General features: G+C 40.7%; 1 protein-coding gene across 4 annotated transcripts in view; it reads left to right on the top strand.

Annotated features, from left to right (window-relative positions):
• The first annotated feature begins 2,163 nt into the window (after window positions 1-2,163).
• Window positions 2,164-26,790, top strand: part of tmcc1a (transmembrane and coiled-coil domain family 1a) — a 45,867-nt gene continuing 21,240 nt past the window's right edge. The window contains exons 1-3 of one of the 4 annotated variants that reach the window (XM_083554534.1): window positions 2,164-2,336; window positions 6,905-7,574; window positions 11,012-11,048. In XM_083554534.1, coding sequence (XP_083410660.1) covers window positions 11,046-11,048 — 3 coding nt within the window. In that variant the 5' untranslated portion in view covers window positions 2,164-2,336; window positions 6,905-7,574; window positions 11,012-11,045. Of the gene's footprint in view, window positions 2,337-2,661; window positions 2,755-6,904; window positions 7,575-11,011; window positions 11,049-14,138; window positions 14,536-26,790 lie in introns of those variants that run through there. The other 3 variants (XM_083554536.1, XM_083554535.1, XM_083554533.1) reach the window with 3 other exon arrangements.

Raw genomic sequence — 26,790 nt, 5'->3', positions numbered from 1 at the left:
TAGAGGACAGAGTAGTATGGATACAGATGATCCGCTGTTGCAACCCCTAATGGGAGCAGCCGAAAGAAGAAGAAAGAAGTAGAAAAATAAATGTTTTTTGCAGTTTAGGTGGCAGACATATTTCCACACTCACTGTTCAGAGGAGACTGCGTGAGCCAGCACTTCATGGTCGAATTGCAGCAAAGAAACTATTACTTCAGAAAAACAACAAGCAGAAGAGACTTACCCGGGCCAAGAAACACAAGAAATGGACATTAAATCATTGGTAATAAAAACAAATTTGAGTTTTTTGGCTCTAACTACCATGTCTTTAGACATACTGAGGGTGAACAGATGGTTTTTGAATGTGTGGTTCCCACTGTGAAGCATAGAGGAGAAGGTGTGATGTGTGGGGGTGCTTTGCCTGCTGACACTGTTGGTGACTTAACCAGCATGGCTACCACAGCAGTTTGCAGTGACATACTATCCCTTATGGTTTGCACTTAGTTGGACCATCATTTGTTTTCCAACAGAACAATGACCCTAAACACACCTCTAGGTTATGTAAGAGCTATTTGTCCAAGAAGGAGAGTGATGGAGTGCTGCATCAGATGACCTAGCCTCCACCATAACACCAATCTAAATCCAATTGAGATGGTTTGGGACAACTTGGACCCGAGAGTGAAGAAAAAGCAGCCAACAAGCACTCAACACGTCTGGGAACTCCTCAAGAGTGTTAAAAAACCAACCTAATGAGACTGACTGAGAAAATGCCAAGATTGTGCAAAGCTGCCATTGAAGCAAAAGTTGGCTGCTTTAAAGAATCGAAAATATAAAACATTATTATTATAGTTATTTAACATGTTTTGTTGACTACACAATTCCAAATATGTTCTCTCATAATTTCAATGTCTTTAGTATTAATATGGTGGTCTAGTGGGTAGGATGCAGCGCTCTCACCGCTGCAGCCCGGGTTCGATCCCCGGTCAGTGAACCAACCCCAGCCATTAGGGTCGCACAAGCCTTATTGCCGGTCCCAAACCCGGATAAATAGGGAGGGTTGCATTAGGAAGGGCATCCAGCGTAAAAACGTGCCAAATCAAACATGCGGATGGAAAGAGAAATACAATGTTAATACCAATAATGAGTAATCTTTAAAGAAGGTTTGTCTAAACTTTTGAATGGTAGTGTACATACATATATATGTATATGCACAGATGAATGTATGTACACACACATATGCATACATACATACATACATACATCAATAAGGCCTTCAACTTGAGTCTGTGGAATAATAAATTCAGGTTTAGCCTGGTCTAATGTTAGTATAACTCTAGTCAGTGTTAGTAGGACTTTATTGAATTTGTGTGTGTGTGTGTGTGTGTGTGTGTGTGTGTGTGTGTGTGTGTGTGTGCGTGCGTGTGCGTGTGTGTGTGTGTGTGTGTGTGTGTGTGTGTGTGAGAGAGAGAGAGAGAGAGAGAGAGAGAGAGAGAGAGAGAGAGAGAGAGAGAGAGAGAGAGAGAGAGAGAGAGAGAGAAAATTAAGGATTTAAAAAAAAATAAACTTTAATATATATATTATAATTATATATATATATATATATATATATATATATATATATATATATATATATATATATATATATATAATATATATATATATATATATAAAGCTCCTCCCATAGATTTCCAGCCAATTAAAAGCAGAGCGGAGGCAGGTGTTACCAGGGCAGAGCATTCCGGTAGCTGAATCCATCTCTAAACTGCACATGCTCAAAAACCAATAACTGCTCTGATCACATCTCACTGCACCATTACACACTGCCCATCCATCTGATTCACCAAAATTCCCATTTACCTTACTGTGTTTCCATTTACTGATCTTAAACTTCTTATTGTATTTTGTATTTACACTTTACCACCCTGCAATCTCACCACTGTTCCCATTTCATTTCATTTATTTGCACTGTTCTTATTCATTTTATTCTATATATATATATATATATCCACATTGTGCATTTCTAGTCATTCTTTTATATTGATGCGTTGGAAAGTTAAAAACTGAAATAAAAAAATGAGAAAAAGAACAAACAGAACAAAGCTACTTTATCTGCTCCCAGAGAACAAAACATGCGCTGTATTTTGGCCGTGAATAGCCATTGTCTTGCCTACTGTTGCTCGTAGTTAGAGGTGTGTGTGTGTGTGTGTGTGTGTGTGTGTGTGTGTGAGTGCGAAGTCTCTTGATGGACCATTCGGAATGCTGTTAAAAAGTCGGAGCTGCAGCGTTTACTGGGTTTCCACTGATGATGATGATGATTTTGCTGATGAGCTGGTGATTTTGACCTTTTTTTCCCAGTAAGACCTGAACACATTTCTCTACTTTGCGTGCTTCAACACACACTTTGCATTGTTTTCTGGTCGGTTTGTGATGGTGTGTAAGGATTTATTAATAATGTCTTATATGAGCTGATCATCTTAGTGTGAAGACTGACCTTCTCTGAAAGACTCTTCATAGATTTAGTTAGGATTCAAAAAAGAAATAGTGATATAGCCTATAGAGCTAGTTTGTGTTTTTAATGCTACTTCGTGCATTTTGTTAGACGTGGATTATACATTTAGCGTGGATATTGCTCTTAGAGACCTGCTAAACTATTATTATAGTTAATAAGAAATAAAAAAGGACGCTTTAATTCCTTATTACGCTGGACGTGCACGCGCGCGCGCTGCACAGACTCGGCGTCCTGACCAGAGACGCTTGATTAAGAAAAAAAAGGTAAATATAAATATTTTGAGTGTGCCACAGAACCACAGAAACGTGAGTATGCTTCTCTAGAGGGATTTCAATCTATTGGGCATGAAGTGAAAGTTATGCAACTAACTTTTATTTATTTGCATAACAGTTATGTTGGATAAAAGTTGCTACTTTTTGGAAAAGTGACCCCCGATATGTTCAAGATAGGATCAGAACAGGACTGTCAAGAGACAAGAATGTATGGAAGGACAAGAAAGAGAAAAGGGAAGAGGGCCTCAGCCAAGCCTCTGTGCTTGTGCTATTGTACATATACAACCTATACTGTACACACACACACACACACACACACACACACACACACACACACACACACACACATTCAAAATTTATTTTGCACATTAAATAATTTTTGTCTTTTTTTTATAATTATTTTTTTATTTGTATTACATGTATTGCTTTTTTACAGCTGTCAGTACTGGGCATGAATGGAAAGTCACCACTAGATACATGCAAATCATTTAGGATTTATATTGCATAAAAGTTACTGCTTGATGGCATGAGTCCTTGCAATATGTTCAAGAAATGACCAGAACACGACTAATCAAGAGACAAGAATGAGTTTTCATTGCACATTGGATTGTGTGATTTACTCTTTGTCAATTTTTTATAATGCATTTTTTATTTGTATTGCTTTGATTTTGACTTAATATTCATTGTTTTCAGGAAAACAGTGCCTTTTCAGTGCTTTTATTTTGCATTTTCAGTACATTTTATATCGCAGTTTGTTTAAGTCTAATGCTGTTCAGACAAACCTCATCCATGTGAAGCACAAGTCATGTGCTGAAGAATTTATTAATAAGGATTATAGTAAATAGGATAATTTGCCTCATTTCTGTTGTACATGCCGTGCATGTGTTCTCTTGGTGTATCTTGTCTAGAGAACCCATCTAGAGCAGCTGTTTTCCGAGATGACTATAGGTCATGAAGGGATCAGATTGCTGTGTGCTGAAGCAATACTAGTTATTTAAATAGGTGATGAGCGCACGGGAGCAAATGCGGGTGAATGGGTGTGTGCCAGAGAATTTGTGCACAGGCGACAGGTCATGTTGCCTTTCGCAGACTAATGCGTATAGTATGTGCTTAGTGTTAGGTTGTGATTGTGCTCCTTTATTCGAAACCCTTAGTGTGTTAAACTTGATTATACCGCATCACTGTCAGTTTCTCCAATCAGACTGGTCAGAAGATGTTGGTTAATATATATATATATATATACACACTAAGGACAAAAGTTTGTGGACTTCTCTGTGCATTTTAAGCATCTTATTGCACATTATTCCTATTTGCTTATATAATAATCTTCACTTTTGGAAAGAGGTTCAGCTAGATTTTGTTTGTGGAGATTTGTGCTTAATCAGCCATAAGGGCAATACTATAGTCAGGTACTGATTTAGGCTGAAGTCAGTTGATCCTGGGGTGTAGTCAGCATTTCATCTCAAAGGTGTTTAACAGGGTTTAGGTCAGAGCTCTATAGCAAAATGTTGCACTCCAAACCAATCTTCATTGAGCTGGCTTTGTGCACTGCAGCATTGCTATTCTGTTAAAGTGAAGGGAAAGTTTAACACAACTGCATTTAAAGACATTTTATACAATTGCAACTGTGGAGTGGATGAGTTAAACTCATTATATTGGCAATATTCTAAAGTTTTGTGAATGGTTCAGGAGTTTCTAGTTCTAGCACACACACAGAGAGAGAATAGAAGTGCATTCAGTAAATGTACCAGACGCTACCCTTCTCTAGTGTACACATCCACATACTGTACACACACACACACACACACACACACACACACACACACACACACACACACAAACAAACACACACAATGTGCTGGATGTCTTCCCACAGAGGTATCATCACAGTGTGTCCATTGATGTCAGACAGCTCAGAAGAAACAATGCAACAATGGTACTTTGGGGCAGTGAACGTTACTTGAATGTCCGCTGCATCACTGTGTGTGTGTGTGTGTGTGTGTGTGTGTGTGTGTGTGTGTGTGTGTGTGTGTGTGTGTGTGTGTGTGTGTGTGTGTGTGTGTGTGTGTGTGTGTGTGTGTGTGTGAGAGAGAGAGAAAGAGTGAGAGAGAGGGTTTGTGCACAGTAATTTCCAGAAACACTTTTTGTTCCCTGGGTTTGGACTGATTCACCTTTGACAGAGCTCTCTCTGTGTGTGTGTGTGTGTGTGTGTGTGTGTGTGTGTGTGTGTGTGAGTGTGTGTGTGTGTGTGTGTGTGTGTGTGTGTGTGTGTGTGTGTGTGTGTGTGAGAGAGGATATTAAAATAAGTGTTTTTTACTGATACACAAAACCAAACAGAGACTTTGTGCTGTCTGTCAGCTTTTGAACAAATCTTCAGTCCTCTATACACATTAAATTTAACCAAAATACTAATTACCTCTTTCTTAGAGACCGACAATAAAAACAATGTTTTGATGATCTGACCTTATGTCATTCTTAAACATAGTGGTCAAAAAAAGTAACTGAAAGCAGTGCTAATACACAGGTCCTTTAGGACAAGCATCATGCTGCCCCATGCTCCGCAGAGAACACCGGAAAGCATCACATTTAGCCATTTTAAACAAAAAATGCTTGGAAGGTATACGATAAATATAATATCTGATGTGCATACATATTTCTATTTTGCTGTATGTTGCAAACATTTGGAGGTGGAAAGGGGGATTATTTAAGGAATATCTGCCAGACACCAAATTTACAGTAGTTGATGATAATGATTTACAATGATAATGATGCCATCCTTTAATTATCTGAAATAAGATGCAGAAAAAACAATTGAACACTGATTAAATTGTGATGAAGCGTCATTAGGTGTCACTTAGATGAGGATGGGTTCTCTTTTGAGTCTGGTTCCTCTAAAGGTCCACAATCATCACTGGCTCACTCAATAGGGATAAACAAAATTTATAAGGATCAAACATTATTAACTTTATATAGTAAAGCTGTTTTTGAGACAATGGCCATTGTTAAAAGTGCTCTGCAAATAGAAATACATTTAATTAAATTAAGGATGCATCTAGAACTGCCCTAAACAAGCTGCTAGACTGTACACACACCTGATTTTTATAGGTTTACTCTAAAAATGTATTATAGTAGTGTAGTGTGTAATATTTTCTCAAATCTTTTTTTTGGCTAACTCATTATTAATGTCTTCCTGCACCATAAAATCAATGGTCACAAGCTTCTGTTGGAAAACACACACACACACACACACACACACACACACACACACACACACACACACACACACACACACATACAAAATGTTCTTTAAACCTGTTGTTTTCTCTGTGTCATTAGCAGACCAGACCTGTCAGTGGTCACTGTCAGTGAGGTGTGTGAATGTTTTAAACAGTGTATATGCTACACAAAATAACATACAATAAATAAATACAAAAATATGTAGACATCGGAAACAATTTTTCTCCTATCTTTTTTCTGTGCAAGTGTGCGAATGAGAGCAGTGGGAAGATATAGGGACTCTTCAACCAGTTTGATATTAAGTTCAATAATGAAAATGTTTCAAATTCAGTTTCAGTTCACAAAACGAACAAATAAGTAAAAAATAAAAAGCACAAAACTGAATTGAACTTGGAATGTTGTTGGTTCATGCATAATCACTTTATTGTCTTCTGATTATTATCTCTCAGTCCGTGTACCTTCAGGCCATTAAAATTTCATTATAGAATTATAGAAAAAGAATTTGAAAAATTTTTTTTTTTTTCAAAAAAAACCCCCATAATTTTTATACTTTCTTCTAATTCTCCATAACCAAACTATGGAAAAACAAGTAATTTTCAAGTTTATTCTTATGGATGCACAGGAAAGAAAATCAAAGGGAAACTAAAACAAAATGCTTGATTTTTTTTATCAGCATGGAAATGGTTGGCTTCCTACATGGAAGGTCTCTCATACCAGGTAACATGGAGGGGGTCCACATCTGCCCCACGCAGACTCTCCACTGGTGTCCCACAATGCTCAGTACTTGGTCCCCTCGTTTTCTCCCTCTATACCCACTCTATTGGTGAAGTCATATTTTTACATGGGTTTTCTTACCACTGCTATGCTGATGACACTCAACTTATCTTTTCTTTCCCTCCCTCAGATACCACAGCTTCCACTCGGATCTTGCATGCTAGACGGACATATCTTAATGGATAAGTGCTCATCAACTAAAACTCAACTCGAGCAATACAGAACTGCTGGACATCCCCTGTGATTCATCTCCAGGTCAAGATCTCCGAATAACTCTTCATGACTCTCTGCTCTCCCCTTCAGCCACTGCTCGCAACCTTGTGGTGACTGTGGACAATCAACTGTCCTTCACCTCTCATGTTGCTAATGTGCCTCGTTCTTGTTACATTTTTCTTTACAACATCTGAAGGATTCGACCATTTCTGTCCACACAGGCTGCTCAGGTGCTTGTACAGTCTATTGGCATTTTGAGACTGGACTACTGCAACTCTTTGCTGGCAGATCTACCTCTGAATGCTATTCATCCACTGCAAGTAATCCAAAACGCAGCTGCGCGACTTGTGTTCAACCTGCCCAAGTTCTCCCACACCACCCCACTGCTGTGCTCCATCCACTGGCTTCCAGTAGCTGCACATATCAGATTCAAAACACTGATGCCTGCCTAAAAGGCCAAAAATCCAAATCCAAAAATGGACCAGCCCCATGTTACCTCAGAGACCTCATCACACCTCGCACTGCACCGCGCTCTCTGCGATCCTCCAGCACTGCTCCACTGGTACCACTTTCTCTCAGAATGAGAGGTAAGTATACTTCAAGGTTCTTCTCTGTTCTGGCACTGAGGTGGTGGAATGAACTTCCTCTAGATGTCCGAACAGCGGAGTCCCTGGCTATCTCAAATGATGAGTGAAGACCTTCCTTTTTCTGAAACACTTAAAGTAACACTTTACAAGTTTGCTTTGTTAAAATAATAATAATAATAATAATAATAATAATAATAATAATAAACTCAACAGAGTTGTAGGCTGATTTATCTTAAGTTGTAATCTAGTGTACCAGTGTAGATTTATTCATTGCTAGAGACTTGAAGCACTTTTGTCGCTCTGGACAAGGGTGTCTGCTAAATCCCACAAATGTAAATGTAAATGTTCTTTAGGTTTGTGTATATATACTGCTCTTTAAACCACAAATGAAGCTTTGTCTGGTTATAAGTGCAATGTTGTTTATGAGCTTATAAATGCCATTTTGGCATTTTTTAATGCCATTTTGACATTTGACATTTTTAACAGCCAGTAAACAAAACATATTGATATCAATACAAATCAGTCAAGGCTGATACTACTTCCTGTAAATACTCGATCCATGTCGGAAACACTATTTGTACTGCGCATGTGCGCAAATGCGTCGTACTTCCTGTCTGAAGTATGTTGAATAAATTTACGGCAGTTTCGGGTATTTATAATACTGTATTGATTAACACTACCCAATCCGTACCGGATTAATAGTTCTTCACTAGTGATTATTTTGATATAAATACACATTTTTGGTGAGGGAGACAAATTTGCAGTACAAATAGTGTTTTCTCGTTATACGGATCAAAAAGCCACACCCCCTTATCGTTTTTACAGCAGCGCCCCCAAGAAACGGCTGGCTACGTCACAGCTATTTCTGCTCAGAAGTGGGCGGAGCTTATACAGTGTGTGTGTGTGTGTGTGTGTGTGTGTGTGTGTGTGTGTGTGTGTGTGTGATAATATAAATTATATACAAATATACATCAGGTATATACATTGTATATCATGTTTGTGTCATTATTATTGTCATTGTGGTCCACATTAAGCGATTACTTTATTTGTTAGAAAAACGTGTTTTTTTTCCCTAACGCGTTTTCATATTCTGCCTTCATCAGCGGCTTCCCGTTATATAGAACATTTTATTAATAATGCCGAATTCGCTCTTTTAATATCAGTGTCCTCATGCTTAATGTGGATTAATTTCTTTATAATAGTTTCCTATGTGAGGAGAACACTTAAGGTGTAAGGCTGCTTCAAATGGCCATTCGGTGCAACCCAGATGAGGATGGGTTTCCTCTTGAGTCTGGTTCCTCTCAAAGTTTCTTCCTTATGCCATCTCGGGGAGTTTTTCCTTGCCACAGTTGCTCATCAGAGACAAACATACTTACAAAGAACATATTTACGTTTAATCACCACATTATCTGTGTAAAGCTGCTTTGAGACAATGTTCATTGTTAAAAGCGCTATACAAATAAAAATGAATTGAAAATTGAATTAAGGCAGGGGCGTAGATTACGCGGGGGACATTTTTTTTTATATGTACGCACTTTTTTATAAAATACGCACTTTTTATAAAAAGTTCATTCGTCCCCCTTTACTTTTTTAGTGGAGGAAAAAAAAAAAAAAAAAACAGGTCTCCCGCACTTTTGAAATGGCGACTTTTTTCCGCTATTTCAATTCTATTTAGAGGTTCCGGTGCCATTCTGATTAACCGGATATCCCCTCATTTCCCTGGTTGCATAAAAAGTAAACTTCCCCGCATCATACATTCAAAGCGTCATTTTTCTATTTTAGGTTTCCTTTGATTTTCTTTTACGTACCTCCACAAATAAAAGGGAAAAATGACGTTTTGTTTTTGTAGTTTGGTTCTGCAGTATTAAAATAACGGTCTTTTTTTTTTTTTTCTAAAACAAAATGTAATGACCAGAACTACACGAACCTGTTTCTCTTTTCTCTCTCTCTCTATTTATCTATATATCTATTGCCAATTTATTAGTACGAATCCAATCCAATAGAAAGAGTAACAGTATCAGAGTTCACACTGACCCAAAACTGAAACTTCACTGATATCATTGCATTTGGACATGAAGTCTTTTCTAAATCATTCTTTCCCAAATTCATTTCCAATTGATTCATTATAGGATTGTAAACAGATGCTACTGGATTTCAAGCAGACTGACTTAAAGATTGAAGGCATTATGCTGGTGGTGTTACAAGGATGCAAGAACTATTGTTCATATATAAATGTAACAAGGTGAAGAAATAGTGGGAGAAAATTATACAATTTGTTAATAAGGCCTTTAGTCTGATATTGTACAAGAACCCTGCTTTATGTATGTTATGAATATTATTCCAGTGAATGTGCAAAAACCTCAGCAGCAGATATTATGGTGCCATCTAGCTATGGTTTGTGGATGTAGTGTTAAATTCAGACACTGGTTGTCAGACACACCTTCCTCGTGATTAATGGATAGAAGTCATGTAGACCAGTGGTCCCCGAACAGAGCGGAGAGGATGTAGGTAAGACATGTGACCGAGGCATCATGACATGCATCAAGAGTGAGTCATAGACAGATGTGGCAGAGAGAATCCAGTAATTTTCCAAAATAAAACATCATTCAGAATCAGATAATAAATAAAACGAAAATAATGTAAGATATGTATTCTTTCTGTGCGGCCTGGTACCAATTGACCCACGGACCAGTGCCGGTCTGCGGCAAATTGTATTCCTTTACTTTCACTTGCATTATGAAAAAGATTGTTCTGCTCATGTAGTGCTTCCTGAGGTAAATTAGGTTTGTTACAGCACCAATAATATAACAGAACAGGCACAGCTGTACACCTTTTTAGTGGCTTAGTGTTGAAGTTTTTGTTACAGTACTTCAGTCTAATTCTGCAAAAAAATTAAAAATTATTATTGCATACTATGGATTCAGGGTACAAACTTAGCCATGGTGGCTGTAAAGTTTTAAAATATTAAGGCCTTAATATGTGGAAAATCACATTTTACAGAGGATTTTTTTTTCATATTTCTAATAATGTTTTATCTTATATCTTTGCCTCAAGCTGCTTCTCATTTTAGTTCCATTAAAACTGTTTGTCAAATAACTAAATTATCTATAGTAAGGAATGAAGGTGTTACATTGGTGACACAGTATGAAAATTATTCCCTGCTATAACAAATTAATATTATGGTCTATTAAAGAAACTGATTTATTCCACAAAGAGAAATATATTTGTAGCACTGTGTATGGCTTAAAATTGTTGGAGAAAGTACTAGAATGATAGTAATAATATTAAATGTATAATTATTTCAGATTGTTTAATCAGTGTACATTGTGATACCTTTACACCAACTGATCATTTGAGCAATTGAAAAATCTCTTTCACTTTTAAAAATAATCTTACTTTGTTAATAATTTAACCCCCTTGTTTTTTCCCCTCTTTAGTTGGCTTTAAGGAAAAATCATCTGTATAAATCTGATGGTAAGTGTTTATTTCTTATGTTTGTTCTCAGCATGACGATAATCTGTTGTGAGATGTATTTCATTAATTTATTCATTTATTTTTATTGGACTGATGCACAATTAATTTGGAGTTTGCTGGATTATGAAAGCACTAACTACTTAATAGTTTATAGAATCTATAAAAAAATATTCTGTAGCCAGTATTTATGCCTGACAAAATAATAGTTCTGGCCTATGTTCAGTTCCAGTTGACATTTTATTTACTAGCCAGAAAAGTTAGATGTCTTTTGATGAAGCTAATGGTTTAGCTAAGTTGCTGATGTTTACTTCCTTACTGTAAAGGTTCCCCATAGACTTGCATTGATTTTCATTATAATGATAGTATTATATATCTTTAATTAGAGTTGACCAATCTAAATGATTTTGGGTGTCCCACTTTATTGAGTAGTCGCCTTTTTTTCCCCAGTATCCTAGTTTATGGATTGGCCTCCCATAATATTTATTTATTTATTTATTTATTTATTTATTATTATAAATTTTTTCAATTTTACTGTCCAGTTTCCTATTTTATTAATGACCTGACCACTCAAAAATTATTCAACAATACCTGTAAGAAAGGATTCCCATTCAGTTGTATTTCCATGCTTCACCAATAGAGGCAGACATACAGTTTTTCAATCATGATAAGTTACCTATGACATCACAGTGCGCCGTTCTCCATCAAGTGTGTAAAAGGCCAGAACACCTAGCAGCAGTCGTTTTTCAGCAGCGCCCTTTCAGCATCGTGCTACCTGTCGGTAGAACAGCGGCTAGCAACTGACAGCGAGAATCACACACAATGCCATTCTAATCCCAGTAAAGTTTGAGTGTTCTGAATCCTGTACCGTGTTTTTACTGACGCTGGGGCGAGTACAATCTCCTGATCTCCTAAAACTTCCTTACATTTGGTTCTTCGCGCCGGATAAGTGTGCTTACCACAGAAGTAGGGTGTCAGAGCAACCTTCCCGCGAGTGTCTGCGCCCCACGACGCAGAATTCAGCCCCCATCCCATCTTAAAGACTATGAGGTGCAATATGCCATCATTGTATGCTGTTATCCTCAAATTGTTGGATATTATTATTATTATTATAGTTTAGCAAATACTTATATAACTTCAAAACGTCTGTGGTTTAAATGCAATAACTTTTAAATACAAGATGTAATTTCCTATTTGTAATTGCTGTACTGCCTGGTATTTCCACTGTGATAGACAAGCAAGCCTTACAGCCTGACATGCATGATGCCTAACTTAGAGAGCCAAAATAGTTCTTAGTTGCTAATCTTTAAATAGAGTATAATTTCTCAATGTTTCCAATGTGGAAGCCTCGATGTTGGTATCTTTAAAAAAAAAAAAAAAGCTTGTTTTCTGTTGCTCCAGTCTCAAAGATCCAGGCTCAGGGTTCAGGCGGTCACCTCAGCTATAGCAAGCTCTGTTTAAAATAATTTTTTAATGCGGTTGTAATACCTTGACTTGACTTGATATCTAATTACCACCTGCGCACAGGTCCTGTCCCCTCTGCAGCTGTGATTTTGGTTTATCCAGTGGGCAGGAATATGGCAAGACTGCCTTTAAGAAAAAAAGTCTTTGAGACGCACTCATGAAACCCCTGATGCTGTTTTACAGGATAAAACAACTGATAGTCATTCCCACATGCACATTCCTAAAGGACCAAGTTGGCAATTAAATGAGGAGGCAGAGAAGGTAAATTCTAAAAGTAAACATGGCACTACAAGTTGAAAGTTAATGTTCTGGTTGAACAAAAGAAATATTACTGCTTATGTTGTGTTCTGGGGAGTGGTGGCTCCAGCGGTTAAGGCGCTGGGTTACCGATCGGAAGGTCGGGGGTTCAAGCCCTGGTATCGCCAAGCTGCCACTCTTGGGCTCTTGGGCCCTTGAGCAAGGCCCTTAACCCTCTATGCTCCAGGGGACCCTTACGAGAAAAATAAATCAAGGACCGTGACGTCGGAGCGACGTGGGGCCGCCTTCCTGTGGGCTCACCACCTGCAGGAGGGACCGTAAGGGACCGGTGCTGAGAGGATTGGGCAGCAGTCGAAGGCGGGGGCCTTGACAGCCCGATCCCTGGACACGGAGAAGTGTCTGGGAAATCTGCCTAGACTGCTGCCCCTGCGACCCGAATTACGGATAAGCAGGAGAAGATGAAATGAAATTAATGAAAATGTTGTTCTTTCTCCAGTTGCCTTACAGCATAATCAAGGGGACTAAACTATTTTCCGCAAATTGTCAGTCAGTCTAATTGGAGACCCCCAATAGTTGATTAACGACTAAGCTCACATGTAGATTTAATTTTGGTCGATTTAATTGAAGCCCCCTGTTTTTATCACAAATCATTAAAAATGCTTTTCAATGCGTTTTATGGGGAAAGAGAGTAAAGTTAAGAATTACGACATGGTACAGCCACTAGAGGGAGCTTTCACCTTAATTTAATGACAGGAGCACTAGACAGATGCACACACACACACACACACACACACACACACACACACACACACACACACACACACACACACACACACGCTCAAGGCGTTTAATTACAGAACAATATACATGATAAACTGGTACATCCTGACATACTGTACAGGTGCATGCATTTGTGTATGTGTGTGTATGTGTGTGTGTATATGTGTGTGTGTGTGTGTGTGTGTGTGTGTGTGTGTGTCTTTGAGAAAGATAAAGAGAGATACAGTTCCATGGATAGTCCTGATGCAGCTGAAGGTCAATGAGGTCATTTAATCAGTCGCCACAGAAACCTAGAGGTGTTTAGACATTTCCAGAACACACAGATTGGCTTTTCTTCCTGTGTTGTGTCTGCGGGTGTGTTCAAGACTTTGTGTCTGTGTGTCTATGACTTTATCATTTATCGAGGAAAACCACACCCATTTTGCTCTATTATTCCAAAAAAAAGCATCCCCTCCCCTTTTCTCGTCTCTCTGTCTGTCTCGCTCTCTCTCTGGGGAAGAAACACACTTGCAATGCCCCCACTCCCTCTCTCTCTCTCTCTCTCTCTCTCTCTCTCTCTCTCTCTCTCTCTCTCTCTCTCTCTCTCTCTCTCTCTCTCTGTCTCACCCCATAGCAACATCGCTCAACTTACATTGAGGAAGCATGAGCGCGCGCACGCGTGTAAAAGAGGCAGGGAGAATTCAAAGTATACACGAGTAGTGTACAGCACAGTGCATCTCTCTCTCTCTCTCTCTCTCTCTCTCTCTCTCTCTCTCTCTCTTTCTTTCTGTCTCATTCTCACTTGCTCAATAGTCTGCTGTACAATCAGCAATATGTAGTAGCACGTGCACACGTCTGGATCAGACTACAAGGTCTTCTAAGACAGAAACAGAGAGAGTGTGTGTGTGTGTGTGTGTGTGTGTGTGTGTGTGTGTGTGTGTGTTACACTACTACTCTGTGCTCAGACAGCATGGTGCAGCGTTTCAGCCTCCGTAGACAGTTCTCAAAGGTAGGACCTTTAAGCTTCCTGTGTGTTGGAGAGTGAGTGTAAGAGAATGTGTCATTCATGCATTTATATGTGCTTTTGTAAAAAGTGGCGAAAGCAAAACATTTTTTTTCTTAAATCCTTATGTATGGTCAGGAAGTCAGCAGTTGTAGTTGTTTTGAGTGGTGTACAGAAAGTATAGAGGTAACAATGATTCTATTTGCTGCAGTAGTTAATATTTAGTAATTTAAATATCCCCCATTCCATGATTGTGTTCTTAACTAAGTCTCAATAGGTTTTAAAACAAGCATAAATAACACAGATTCATATTTGCTTTCGCACCTGTTTAATTGCATTGTTAAAAACGTTAATGTCCAATAAAAGACTAAACTCCAAAATAGCAGGCTATAGTGCAATCTGAATCCTAATCAGCCTTTACGGCCGTCGGAAATTGTGTTTTCAATTTTGCGGCATAAAAGTTTAGCCATGAAAATCTCTTATTAACATATGCTGTCTATTATTATATATTATGATGCACGTTATTAATCCTTATTGCATAGTAGCAAAAAAAATATTCAGAAAAAAATGTTCAGTACAAAAATGTCAATGGGGGCAGGGTCAGAAAGGAAACATGGAAATGGGATCCCTGGTCGTGTGTTTGTGTGTGTGTGTGTGTGTGTGTGTGTGTGTGTGTGTGTGTGTGTGTGTGTGTGTGTGTGTGTGTGTAGGCATTAATGTGTGATTTGACTTGAATGGCCTTTGCTAACTTAGTCGTCTAAATGTATGGGTTAAAGGTCACTGTGTGTTGATTTAGAGCTGTGTATGTGTGTGAGTATATGTGTGTGTGTGTGTGTGTGTGTGTGTGTGTGTGTGTGTGTGTGTGTGTGTGTGTGTGTGTGTGTGCACTTACCATACATTGAAAAACTATTATTAATCCAAACTTATTACTATTTTATATGACAGATTATTTCACTGTGAATCTCAGAGAAAGATAGCAGGATAGACTTTTATGCACTAATCTGAGACGGTATTTGATTACTGCACATAACCTGTGAGCCGCTGCTCACTGATTGTGGACTATTTGCGTTGGTCTTTGTGTGTGTGTGAGACATTTGTCAGTAGGCTGCTAAAAACTCTTGAGCAAACACTGTTTATGTACTGTGAACTCCATCATCCGACTATTCTAACTGCATCATATAAGGTAGTTGGCATGTGGTACTTGAAAGCATTTCATGCTGCATTTGTTAGATGCTTTTATTTAAAGCCTTGGCTAGACCTGAATTTCCCTAACACCAAGCCTTAATTACAGCAACGCTTCATTCTAATTACTGATGGCCTGAATTATTGATTCCAACTGAAAGGTACACAGTGATGTAGCCAGGAATGAATTTCAGTTTTCAATTTCAGACATTGAATGAAATCATTACATGAGCTGTACTCTTAAAATATAAAGTAAGCCACGCTCATGCATTAATGAATATTCACAATTTGCATTATTTAAGGAGCAAATCACCATTAAACAATTCTGTCATGTTACAGATTTTAAACGGAACAAACTTTTATGCTAATAAGGCATTAAAAGAACATTCTAATCTCTAGCAGTTTTTTTGTGCTTTACAGGCTGCCAAACTCAATTCCCCTGAATGCAGCTAGCTTTCAAACAGAAATGGGAAAAATACTTGATCATGTTTTTTACATAGCCAGAAAATTGATTTAGAACAAATCTAAATGAATGCTTTGAAAACAGGAACACTGTCATGCTAAAACAGAGTTTGGGCCTTTCAGTATAGTAAATGGAAACTCTAATGCTAAAGCATACCAAAAATATTCCATAAAATTGCAACAATTTGGAGAAGACTCATATGAGTTTGATAGTTTGGTGTCCATGAACTATTGACAATACAGCTTAGGTCTGTCATTATCATTATTCAGTTTCTGCAAGAGCTGTGATTATATTCAGTATAACAATGGGAAGAAATGGTTTATTAACTTGATATTTGGGGGAATTGATTAAAGCAAAACTGGAAGGGACCTACTGAAAGCATGTAGTTTAGGGGGGAAGATTCAAAGAAATGAATCAGAAAGGGGTGTTAAGATCAAATCAAAGCACAGGGGAAAAAAAGAGTCAAAGAGGCTTGAAATAGAACTGTATACAGTTACCACACATTATGTCGCATCGAAATAAGATCCAGCTTAAACTGGTAATGGATTAAATTTTTTTTTTTTTTTGGGGGGGGGGGGATCAATTAGTGTACAATCCTACCAAGTAATCAATAAAACCCCCTTTATTAAAATCAGAGTTGGAGACAGGCAAGAGAGAAAATGTTAATGAAAAGATAGTACATTTTATCTTTGTAATTAACAAAGAAATGCGACTCTGACACAATCATGCTCAGAGGAAAGCCTTCATTTTAAATCCTTAATTTTTCCCTTTTTTTGTCTTGCTCTTTCTCTCAAACTGTCTTGCTACATGTATTTGTCATGACTTTGATATCATTAGCAAAGTATTTGTAGGGGATTTCACATTTCCTTACTGCCAAAGGTGGTAAAACACACCTGGATTCCTTTTTACTCATGTTCACAGACATGCTGAGACCTTCAGCACAGTCACAATGCAACCATTTGACTATGACCCTTCTCAACTTGTCCATGTCTGAACTTATGCACTTTATATAGTTCATAATAGTTTGAATTGGGTTCTGTGATTACCCTTCTTACCTCACTCAGTCCTGTGGCATCTGCGAATCACCTACAAATTGTTCGTCACATTTAGATACAATTATCCTTTGCTCTGCATTTTGCGTCACTTTCTCTGCCCACTTTGCCAGTTCTGTAGTTTCTACAAGTCCGAATACAATCATTACAATAATTACATTTATTTAGTTAAACATAAAGCTTGAAACAGTTGTTTGTTAACTTTAAATTGCCCGAGCTTCCCTTAATACATTCACAATTACAAAAGTGATTCTGGATCTGTAAAATTTGTACCGATTGGCCAGGCAGAGGGACTGAGCTGGGAAAGATGTGCTGCAAGTTAGAGCAATTAAGGATGGAGATGGAAATGTGTTGACTAGTGAGGAGAGTGTGTTGAGAAGATGGAGGGAATATTGTGAGCAGCTGATGAATGAGGAAAATGGGAGCGAGAGAGAAGGTTGGATGATGTGGAGTTGGTGAAGCAGGAAGTGAATAGGATTAGTAAAGAGGAAGTGAGAGCAGCGATTAAGAGGATGAAGAGTGGAAAGTTGGTAGGACCAGATGACATACAGAAGCATGTGCAAACCTGCAGTAAGTACAGTGGAATACAGATGATCAGTCACACCATGAAGTTATGGGAAAGAGTAGTGGAAGCCAGGCTGAGAGAAGAGGTGACCATCTGTAAGCAGCAGTATGGTTTTATGCCAAGGAAGAGCACCACAGATACATTATTTGCTTTGAGAATTATAGAGAAGGTCAGAAGGAGTTGCATTGTGTGTTTGTGGATTTAGAGAAAGCGTACGACAGAGTGCTGAGAGAGCAGTTGTGGTACTGTATAAGGAAGTCAGGTGTGAAGTCAAGTGTGCAGTAGGAACGACAGACTGGTTTAAGGTGGAGGTTGGACTGCATCCAAGGATCGGCTCTATGCCCTTTACCATACAGTGCAGTGGTGATGGACAGGTTGACGGACGAGGTCAGACAGGAGTCTCTGTGGATTATGATGTTTGCGGATGATTTGTGGTGAGAGTAGGGAGCAGGTTTAGAAGAGCCTGGAGAGCTGGAGGTACGCGCTGGAGAGAAGAGGAATGAAAGTCAGTAGGAGAAAGACTAAGTACATGTGTGTGAATAAGAGGGAGGGCAGTGGAGTGGTGCAGTTGCAGGGAAAAGAGGTGGTGAAGTTGGATAAGTTTAGGTACCAGGGGGAGGCCAGTTTCAGATGGTTTGGACATGTGCAGAGGAGAGACATGGGGTATATATCGGTAGGAGAATGCTGAGGACGGAGCCAAAAGGAAGGAGAAAAAGAGGAAGACCAAGTAGAAAGTTTATGGATGTGGTGAGAGAAGACATGTAGGTCGTTGGTTTGTAAGAGGCAGATGCAGAGGACAGAGTGGCATGGAGATGGACGATCCGCTATGGCGACCCCTAATGGGAGCAAACCCGTATAGTGTGATATTGACATATTATGTATTGTAGAAATGTTGTACAAATATCAACCCCTCACACTCAAGACATTCTTATCAATCCAAACACAGAATTTAGCACTGTTATAAAATAATCATAATCATGATACATGATAATCATAATGTATCACTAATATCAAAACCAATGTCACAAAATAGCATGCGAGCCTCAGGCTGATTTCTTTCTAGCCCAGACTGTAGATCCATGCAGCCTCTCAGTGATCAGCATTATCAGATGATGACACAGTGTGAAACACGTCTTAGATAAGGTTTCTATTTCAGCCACATCCTTTATGCACATAAACAACATCGTGTGAAAGACATATTTGAGTACAAGTTGATGTAATTGAGCACACATCATCCAGTCAAAGTACAAATTATGAAAAAGAACGGACGACAGATACATTTTCTCAATGTGAATGAAAGGGTTTGAAATAGGACATTAATTAAACCTTATATCAGGTATCTTCAACATTTTTGTGAAGGCAAGGGAGGTGGCAGTTGTTTATATATAGTTTATATATATTATGAATAGTGGCTTTTAAAGTGAAAACGCACAATCAATCATACAGTGTAGTGATCAGATTATTTTAGTGACTTGGTTCTTTGAATCTCATTTATCAAAATTAGCGCATCTTTTTTTATAGTCATTTGGTTCATTTCGTTCCTTTAATCCTTTAATCATATTTACAGCATCTATGGGAGTTACTTGACAAAATAATGAACGACTCGGCCTAGCAGACTCATAAGATGAGCTACTCCATTCTGTTTCCTGTGTAATGCACTGCATAGCGTATATGGGAGTCACTTGATCAAAGAACAAACAACTCGGACTAGAAGAGTCGAGACGTAAACTACTCAATTTTGTTTCATGTACATAGCCTACTGAGATTTTGCCATGATTATGAGATGCATTCTTTGAGACCCATCACTAATACAGTGTCATATCTATAGTCATTTTCCCTAGAATCCTCATTCTGTAGCAACACTTTTATGGCTTGGTACTGCATCATGACCCAGAGACCTATATTTTATGGCCATTTCTGTCTTGAAACTTCAGCAGAAATCGAAAAATACAGTTGTCGTCTTCTTCATTTTTCTTTTTCTTCTTCTTCTTATGCCACTGCTGAATGCTTGTGGTGTAATTATTTGTCCCTTTATCCAGATCTTATAGATTCATTTTCGTGCAGTTGATGGATATTAGACTTTATGTTTTATTGTATATCAAATCGCAGCCAGCTGCCTCTGTCATCTTCTAAGCATTCTACATCTTGCATCATGCAAGCACCAGTTTGTGTAACTAGGCTGCATGCTCTTATAATGAGGAAGATATTTTTGTTCTTGGTATAAATGCTTGTGGCCATTTCTCTAAATATGTATTAAATACCAATTACATTGGGTTTAAACTGTAAAGCAATCTCAATTAAAGCAGCTTCTAAATTAAAACTTGGGCTTTTTCTTCTGTCTGTGTCTCACACTTTCTTTCTCTCTTTCTTATTTCTTTCTCGCTCCACCTGTCATCTTTTTTTCTTTACTGAAATCTTTCATTCTATTCCCACAGCGTTTGTTTTTTTTTTGTTTTTGTTTTTTACTGTACTCTTCCCCTCTCTCTTTTGTCTGTATATTCGATCTCTCTCCCTTTCTTTGTCTCCTGTCTCCATCGTGCCTTGGAGAGGCATGATGCACGGTTTCTATGGCAACTGAGTACTGTCTGATCAGAAAAGCTGTTCGACTGGACTGGACAAAATAGCTGTGTCTTTGTGTTGTGTGTGTGTGTTTGTGTTAGTGTTAGAGGTTTATAGACGATGCATTACTTTTACCTCAAGTTTAACGTATGCTTTTCTGTACACATGATAAAGGTCTAAGTGCAAGTCTCAACGCTGATGTTAAAACGTGTTGTGTGTGTGTGTGTGTGTGTGTGTGTGTGTGTGTGTGTGTGTGTGTGTGTGGCACCACAGTGCACGTCTGTGGTTTTCTTGATCTCAGTTCACAAAGCGAACTGCTGTTTCCTGTTTCCTGTGACATATATGTCACAGCTCTTGTGCTGACATTAGAACATTACTAAAATGTTTGTCACTTTTCCCACACTTTGTTAGTGCTCAAATGGGTGGGGCTTGTGTCATGGGCTCATAATGTGCATTTACGCATGTAGCGATAATCCCTAAGGCCAGCTATTTTCTATGGATTAAGGACTTTGCTTTCAGAAATGATAAGGTTAATTGTCCTGTCTGTCTATAACTTTCACATATACTACCATTTAACTTAATGCTACAGTGCACTGTGTATACACTTTATGGAAAATTCTGTGTATACACTTGACCATAAGAATTTTATGTGCTTTTTAACATCCCATTCCACATGAAATAGCTATTTGTTGTTTAAATAACTTTAGCTCCTCTGTAAAAATGTTCCTCTAGATTTTCGAGTGTGGTTTGTAGATTTGTGCTCATTCAGCCTCAAGGGGTTGAATAAAGTGATGTAGAATAAGGAGGCCTGAGGTGCAGTCAGCATGGGGTGGAGCTCGCTATGTGCATTGTCATGCTAGAACAGGTTTGGGTCTCTGAGTTCAAGTGAATAAAAACATGTATCCATTGACATACATCTGGGAACAGTTTGGGGAAAGAACCACATACGGCTGGAAAAGTCATCCACTCCAGTACCTTTGCCCATTTGGTATAAATGGCATAGATATTGATGACTAGATTATAAACTTGATGGGGCATGCTGTTATCGGAATTTAATCACCACAGAGAGCTTGTATTATTTCTTTATACACCAGAGCGCTTATACATTTTCAACTGATTAACAAATGACTGAAAAATTTCACCATTCAAGGATAAATGCAATGTTGTGGAACATCCACCTGAATGGTTATTTCCGATTATCAGTTGAGACATGGCAAGTGTAAACATTTTACTTTGTTCTCTTTCCTCACTTAAGGAAATATGACAAAAACAGAACAAAAAAACACAGCTTGTTATGTTACTGAGAAAGTGCCTGTCCTGAAGACTTTCACTAGGTGGAAAACCTGCCATTAAATTACAAGTACTGACACCTGAGACTCTTTTAATATGTAATGTTAGAAGAAATCAGATTGGAATATTTAATGCATGTGATGTTCAGTTAGAGGGTAGGCAAATTAATGATACATGCTAGGATTTTTTTTTACAATCTTAATAATGAAGTAAATAAGGAATAAAGCATATGCGGTTATGAGATGGACACATGTCTTTGAATTGGGGTAGAAAAAACTCTCGTGCATGACAATGGTTTATAAACAAATGTTCACTACTGCATTTTTTATGTGCCTTTGCTCACACTTCTGTTCAGTTTTGTGAGATTGTGTGTGTGTGTGTGTGTGTGTGTGTGTGTGTGTGTGTGTGTGTGTGTGTGTGTGTGTGTGTGTGTGTGTGAGACTGTGCGTTTTGTTTGATCACCTCTCAGACTGTTTAATCAGTCTGTCTAGTGAATATTCATGACTTTAATTATTCCATTCGGCGGACGCCCATATTCAGCCCAGTTACTATTTGAGTGTGTGTGTGTGTGTGTGTGTGTGTGTGTGTGTGTGTGTGTGTGTGTGTGTGTGTTTGGGGGATGCCTGTTTGCTTTTATCAAATCCAGCGAATAAGCATGTTTAATCTCAGTAGAGCTGACCCAATACTCTGCTAGCTGCTAGTATGGGTGCATTTAAAATCCGTCTGTTGACTTTTAAGATTTATGACTTGCATTGGTTTGTTTTATTTCAGTGAATTCACACACATCATCTAGCAGTGGGAAGTGCAAGTGATTTATGGCTTTTTTTTCTGTTGACAGATATGGGCATCTATGCAGATATTAACATCAACATTTGATGCTAATTTCTGAAAATGATATTCATTTTCTTTTATTATGCTGTTAGGAAGAATCAGGGACAACATATCCCAAAACCCACTGCACTGTAACAGAGCATATAGCAAATGATTTACGTTAATGAAAATTAGCACTTGTATCTAAGCTGACGGTTCACTGCACTCTTTCATTTGTTGTCCCTTATACTTGTTATTGGGTGCTGTTATGTTCATGATCAGTTTATGGGTTTCTACCACAGTTTATCAGCACTTGCATCTGCTGCCACTTGTATTACATGACCTTTATAGATAATACCCAGGGATGATGCTTACTGGGAGGAGATATCTATTTAGTGTCTATTCAAATCAAAGTTGTAAAAGGCTATTTGAGGTTAAGCTGTTAAAACATAGGCTGTAAAAATTATGGAAATCTGAGCTACTTAGGAAAGAGCATTGACAGTAGGTTGACCGTCATCTGATAGCTTTCGCACCAAATTAGATAACATTTTCAGCAAATGTCAAATGCCGTCATTCAGCAAATTTACGGTGATGCTTGTCATTTGAGGACATCACTAGAAAATGATGAGAGCTCAGGAAGACCCTCAACAATGTCAGGCTGATGGACAGGACGCAGAAGCGGAAATAACTCAATCATGGTTTATTCAGTCAGTTCAACAAAGAAACACTCACAGTCGCCGTGGCGAGAAAACAAACAAAGAATATCCGCTCGAGACGAGTAATCCAAAACGAAATTTAGAGTCCGAAAACGAAAGTAAACTGCAACGGCAAAGAGTAATCCGCACATGGACACAGAGTCTGGAAACAGATCCAGCGGGCAGGCTGGCGGTCGCGGGAACAGGAGATGACCAGCATGACAATTCAAGAACCGACAGCCTGTGACTCCAGAACGTGAGTTTATATAGTCTAGTCCTTAACGAGCCACAGCTGTCGGTGATCCTGGCAGGCAAAGTATAACGAGAAACCATGACAGCTACTGAGGGGGGCGTGGCAGGGTGAATCCCTGACAGCAACCGAGGGAGGCGTGGCAGGGGAATTCTGACACCTGACACCCCAAAACCCACAAACGCCAGGCGGGCCGGGGCACTCTGAGGAAGGCCTCTCCAACCGATCCGGGACAAAGGAGGCCCCGTGAGCATCGCAGCAGAACAGGGGAAGATCGGAAGGGGCCCAAGGCAAAGCGGCGTCCTCGGTCGGGATCAGAAGCGGGTCAGCGGCCCTCGAAAAGACCGGAAGCAGAGCAGGAGCCCGGCGGGGGCGCGACCTCCACGGCGGGGAACCTGAACCGTACGCTGTCCACAACGAAGGCCGGAGGCCGAGCGACGTCCACGGCGGAGACCAGAGGCCGTGCGACGTCCACGGCGGAGACCAGAGGGCGTGCGACTTCCACGGCGGAGACCAGAGGCCGTGCGACGTCCACGGCGGAGACCAGAGGCCGTGCGACGTCCACGGCGGAGACCAGAGGCCGTGCGACGTCCACGGCGGAGACCAGAGGCCGTGCGACGTCCACGGCGGAGACCAGAGGCCGTGCGACGTCCACGGCGGAGACCAGAGGCCGTGCGACGTCCACGGCGGAGACCAGAGGCCGAGCGGCGTCCACGGCGGAGACCAGAGGCCGAGCGGCGTCCACGGCGGAGACCAGGAACACAGGGGCACCTTCGGCAGGACGTTGGACCGTAACGACTCCCTCGGAGGGCCTCTGGAGAGCTTTGCCGTCGTCAGAGGGACCTGGAGGACTGACTTCTCCCTGCGGAGCCCGGGGGCGAGCCGTCGCCTTCTGCGGAGCCCGGGGGCAAACCGTCATCCCCTTCGCGGCCAGGCGGCGGTATGACGTCCTTTTCACGGCCTTTGAACGGGGCTGAGCTCTCTTGGGGACTCTGGAATGGGGCTGAGCTCTCTTGGGGACTCTGGAACGGGGCTGAGCTCTCTTGGGGACTCTGGAACGGGGCTGAGCTCTCTTGGAAACTCTGTGGCCGAGCGGCGCCCTCGGCGGAACTCGGTGGCCGAGAGGCGCCCTCGGCGGAACTCGGTGGCCGAGAGGCGCCCTCGGCGGAACTCGGTGGGCGAGCGGCGCTCTCGTGACGGGTCTGTGGCGGCTCGGCTCGCTCGTGACGGGTCTGTGGCGGCTCGGCTCGCTCGTGACGGGTCTGTGGCGGCTCGGCTCGCTCGTGACGGGTCTGTGGCGGCTCGGCGCTCTCGTGACGGGTCCGTGGCGGCTCGGCGCGCTCCTGGAGACACTGTGGCGGAGAGGAGCGCTCCTGGAGACACTGTGGCGGAGAGGAGCGCTCCTGGAGACACTGTGGCGGAGGAGGCACGGACAGCTCGTGGGAATGCTGGGATGCCATGGCGCGCTTGCAGACGCTTGAAGATGGTGCAGAGCATCCACGAGAAACCCGGAACACAGCAGCGTGCTTGTACAGATCCAGGGGCAGAGCCGTGTGTCCGTGAAAGCCCTGGAACGGAGGCTCGCATTCTTGGATGCACCAGGATGGAACCTGGGAGAGTCCTGGAACGGAGCTGCGCGCCTTGAAGAGCCATGGAACGAAGCTGCGTGCTCTGAAGAACCTTGGGATGGAAAATCCAGAACCAGAGCTCGCTCAGAGGGAATACTCGCCGCATACTCGCCAATGCTCCTCAGGAACCTGCCCAATTCGCTGCTCTCTCCGGAAAAACGAGCCGGGAAATCCTTTGCGCTCGCTGAGGGGCGTGGCGCAGCCGCACTTGCATGAGTCGGCGTCAGTGGCTGTGAACCGCGAGGAGCGGCATGGAACTTCCGGGAGAAAATCGGAAGCCGGGTTCGGCTGCCGATCCATCGCGGCCGAAATCGCGGGAGGGCGATTCCGTTTTCAGTTTCGCTCGGTTCTTCTGTCAGGCCGATGGACAGGACGCGGAAGAGGAAATAACTCAATCATGGTTTATTCAGTCAGTTCAACAAAGAAACACTCACATTCACCGTGGCGAGAAAACAAACAAAGAATATCCGCTGGAGACGAGTAATCCAAAACGAAATTTAGAGTCCGAAAACGAAAGTAAACTGCAACGGCAAAGAGTAATCCGCACATGGACACAGAGTCTGGAAACAACCAGCGGGCAGGCTGGCGTTCGCGGGAACAGGAGATGACCAGCATGACAATTCAAGAACCGACAGCCTGTGACTTGAGAACCTGAGTTTATATAGTCTAGTCCTTAACGAGCCACAGCTGTAGGTGATCCTGGCAGGCAAAGTATAACGAGGAACCATGACAGCTACTGAGGGGGGCGTGGCAGGGTGAATCCCTGACAGCAACCGAGGGAGGCGTGGCAGGGGAATCCCTGCCAAACAAGCTCGGAGAACAATCCACAACATTGCTTCTATTATCAGTGTGTAATACGGGACAGTCAACGCAATTTTCACGTGTGATTTGAACATGCACCGTGTTGCTGCCAAATTCGTCCCAAGGCTGCTGATAACAGGAGCAGAAGGAATACGGCAACGTCGTCTGCAAAAACTTTGTTAACGTGCCGTGAAAGGCCAGTTCTTCTTTTCGAGGATCATTATCAGTGATGAACCTTGGGTGTATGGATGCGACCCTGAGACAGAGCAACAGTCTTTACAGTGGAAGACGCCATCATCTCCACGACCGAAAATTGCGAGGTAGGTCCGCAGGACATTCGCAGCATTGTGCCTCGAGAATTCGTCCCCAGGGCCAAGACCATCAATAGCGACTTCCACTGCCAGGTTTTAAGGCATCTGAAGGTGGACATTTGGGGAAAGCGACCGAATCTGTGGCACGCTAATCTTAAAATGTTTTGATACCCCCTCGTACATATTTCTGCTTTGAAAGGAGACAAAGGAGTTTGTATTTGCTGGGTTCTCATTTGCATGACAAATGTTTAATATTGTTAATCAACACTATATCGACAAAAGTACTGGGACACCTGACCTTTTCAGCCATATCTGGTTCTTCCCCAAACTGTTACCACAAAATTAAGGGGCACACAATTGTATAGGATGTCTTTGGATGTAACTAGTAAACAAAAACGCTTGTCTATATAATGTATCAACCCGGTGAATTGTTTTGTAGCTGCTTTGGCATATATAATAACCCAAATTAACTTGACAGACATTACCATTAAATGTAACTATAAACAAATAAAATATAGATAGATAAGTATGGTTTGTTTTTTGCAGGTTAGTGGAATAAAAATTCAGGGGGATAACAGCCTTAAACACTACCAGTAGGTGCATTTACATGAAGCATTGTAAACGGTTTAAAAGTCCAATCAGAATGAAAATGCTC

The sequence above is a fragment of the Silurus aristotelis genome (assembly GCF_946808225.1).
Source record: "Silurus aristotelis genome assembly, chromosome: 11".
Classification (NCBI taxonomy): domain Eukaryota; kingdom Metazoa; phylum Chordata; class Actinopteri; order Siluriformes; family Siluridae; genus Silurus; species Silurus aristotelis.
Note: the sequence above shows the minus strand (reverse complement) of the source record. Positions and strands in the feature narration are given on the sequence as shown.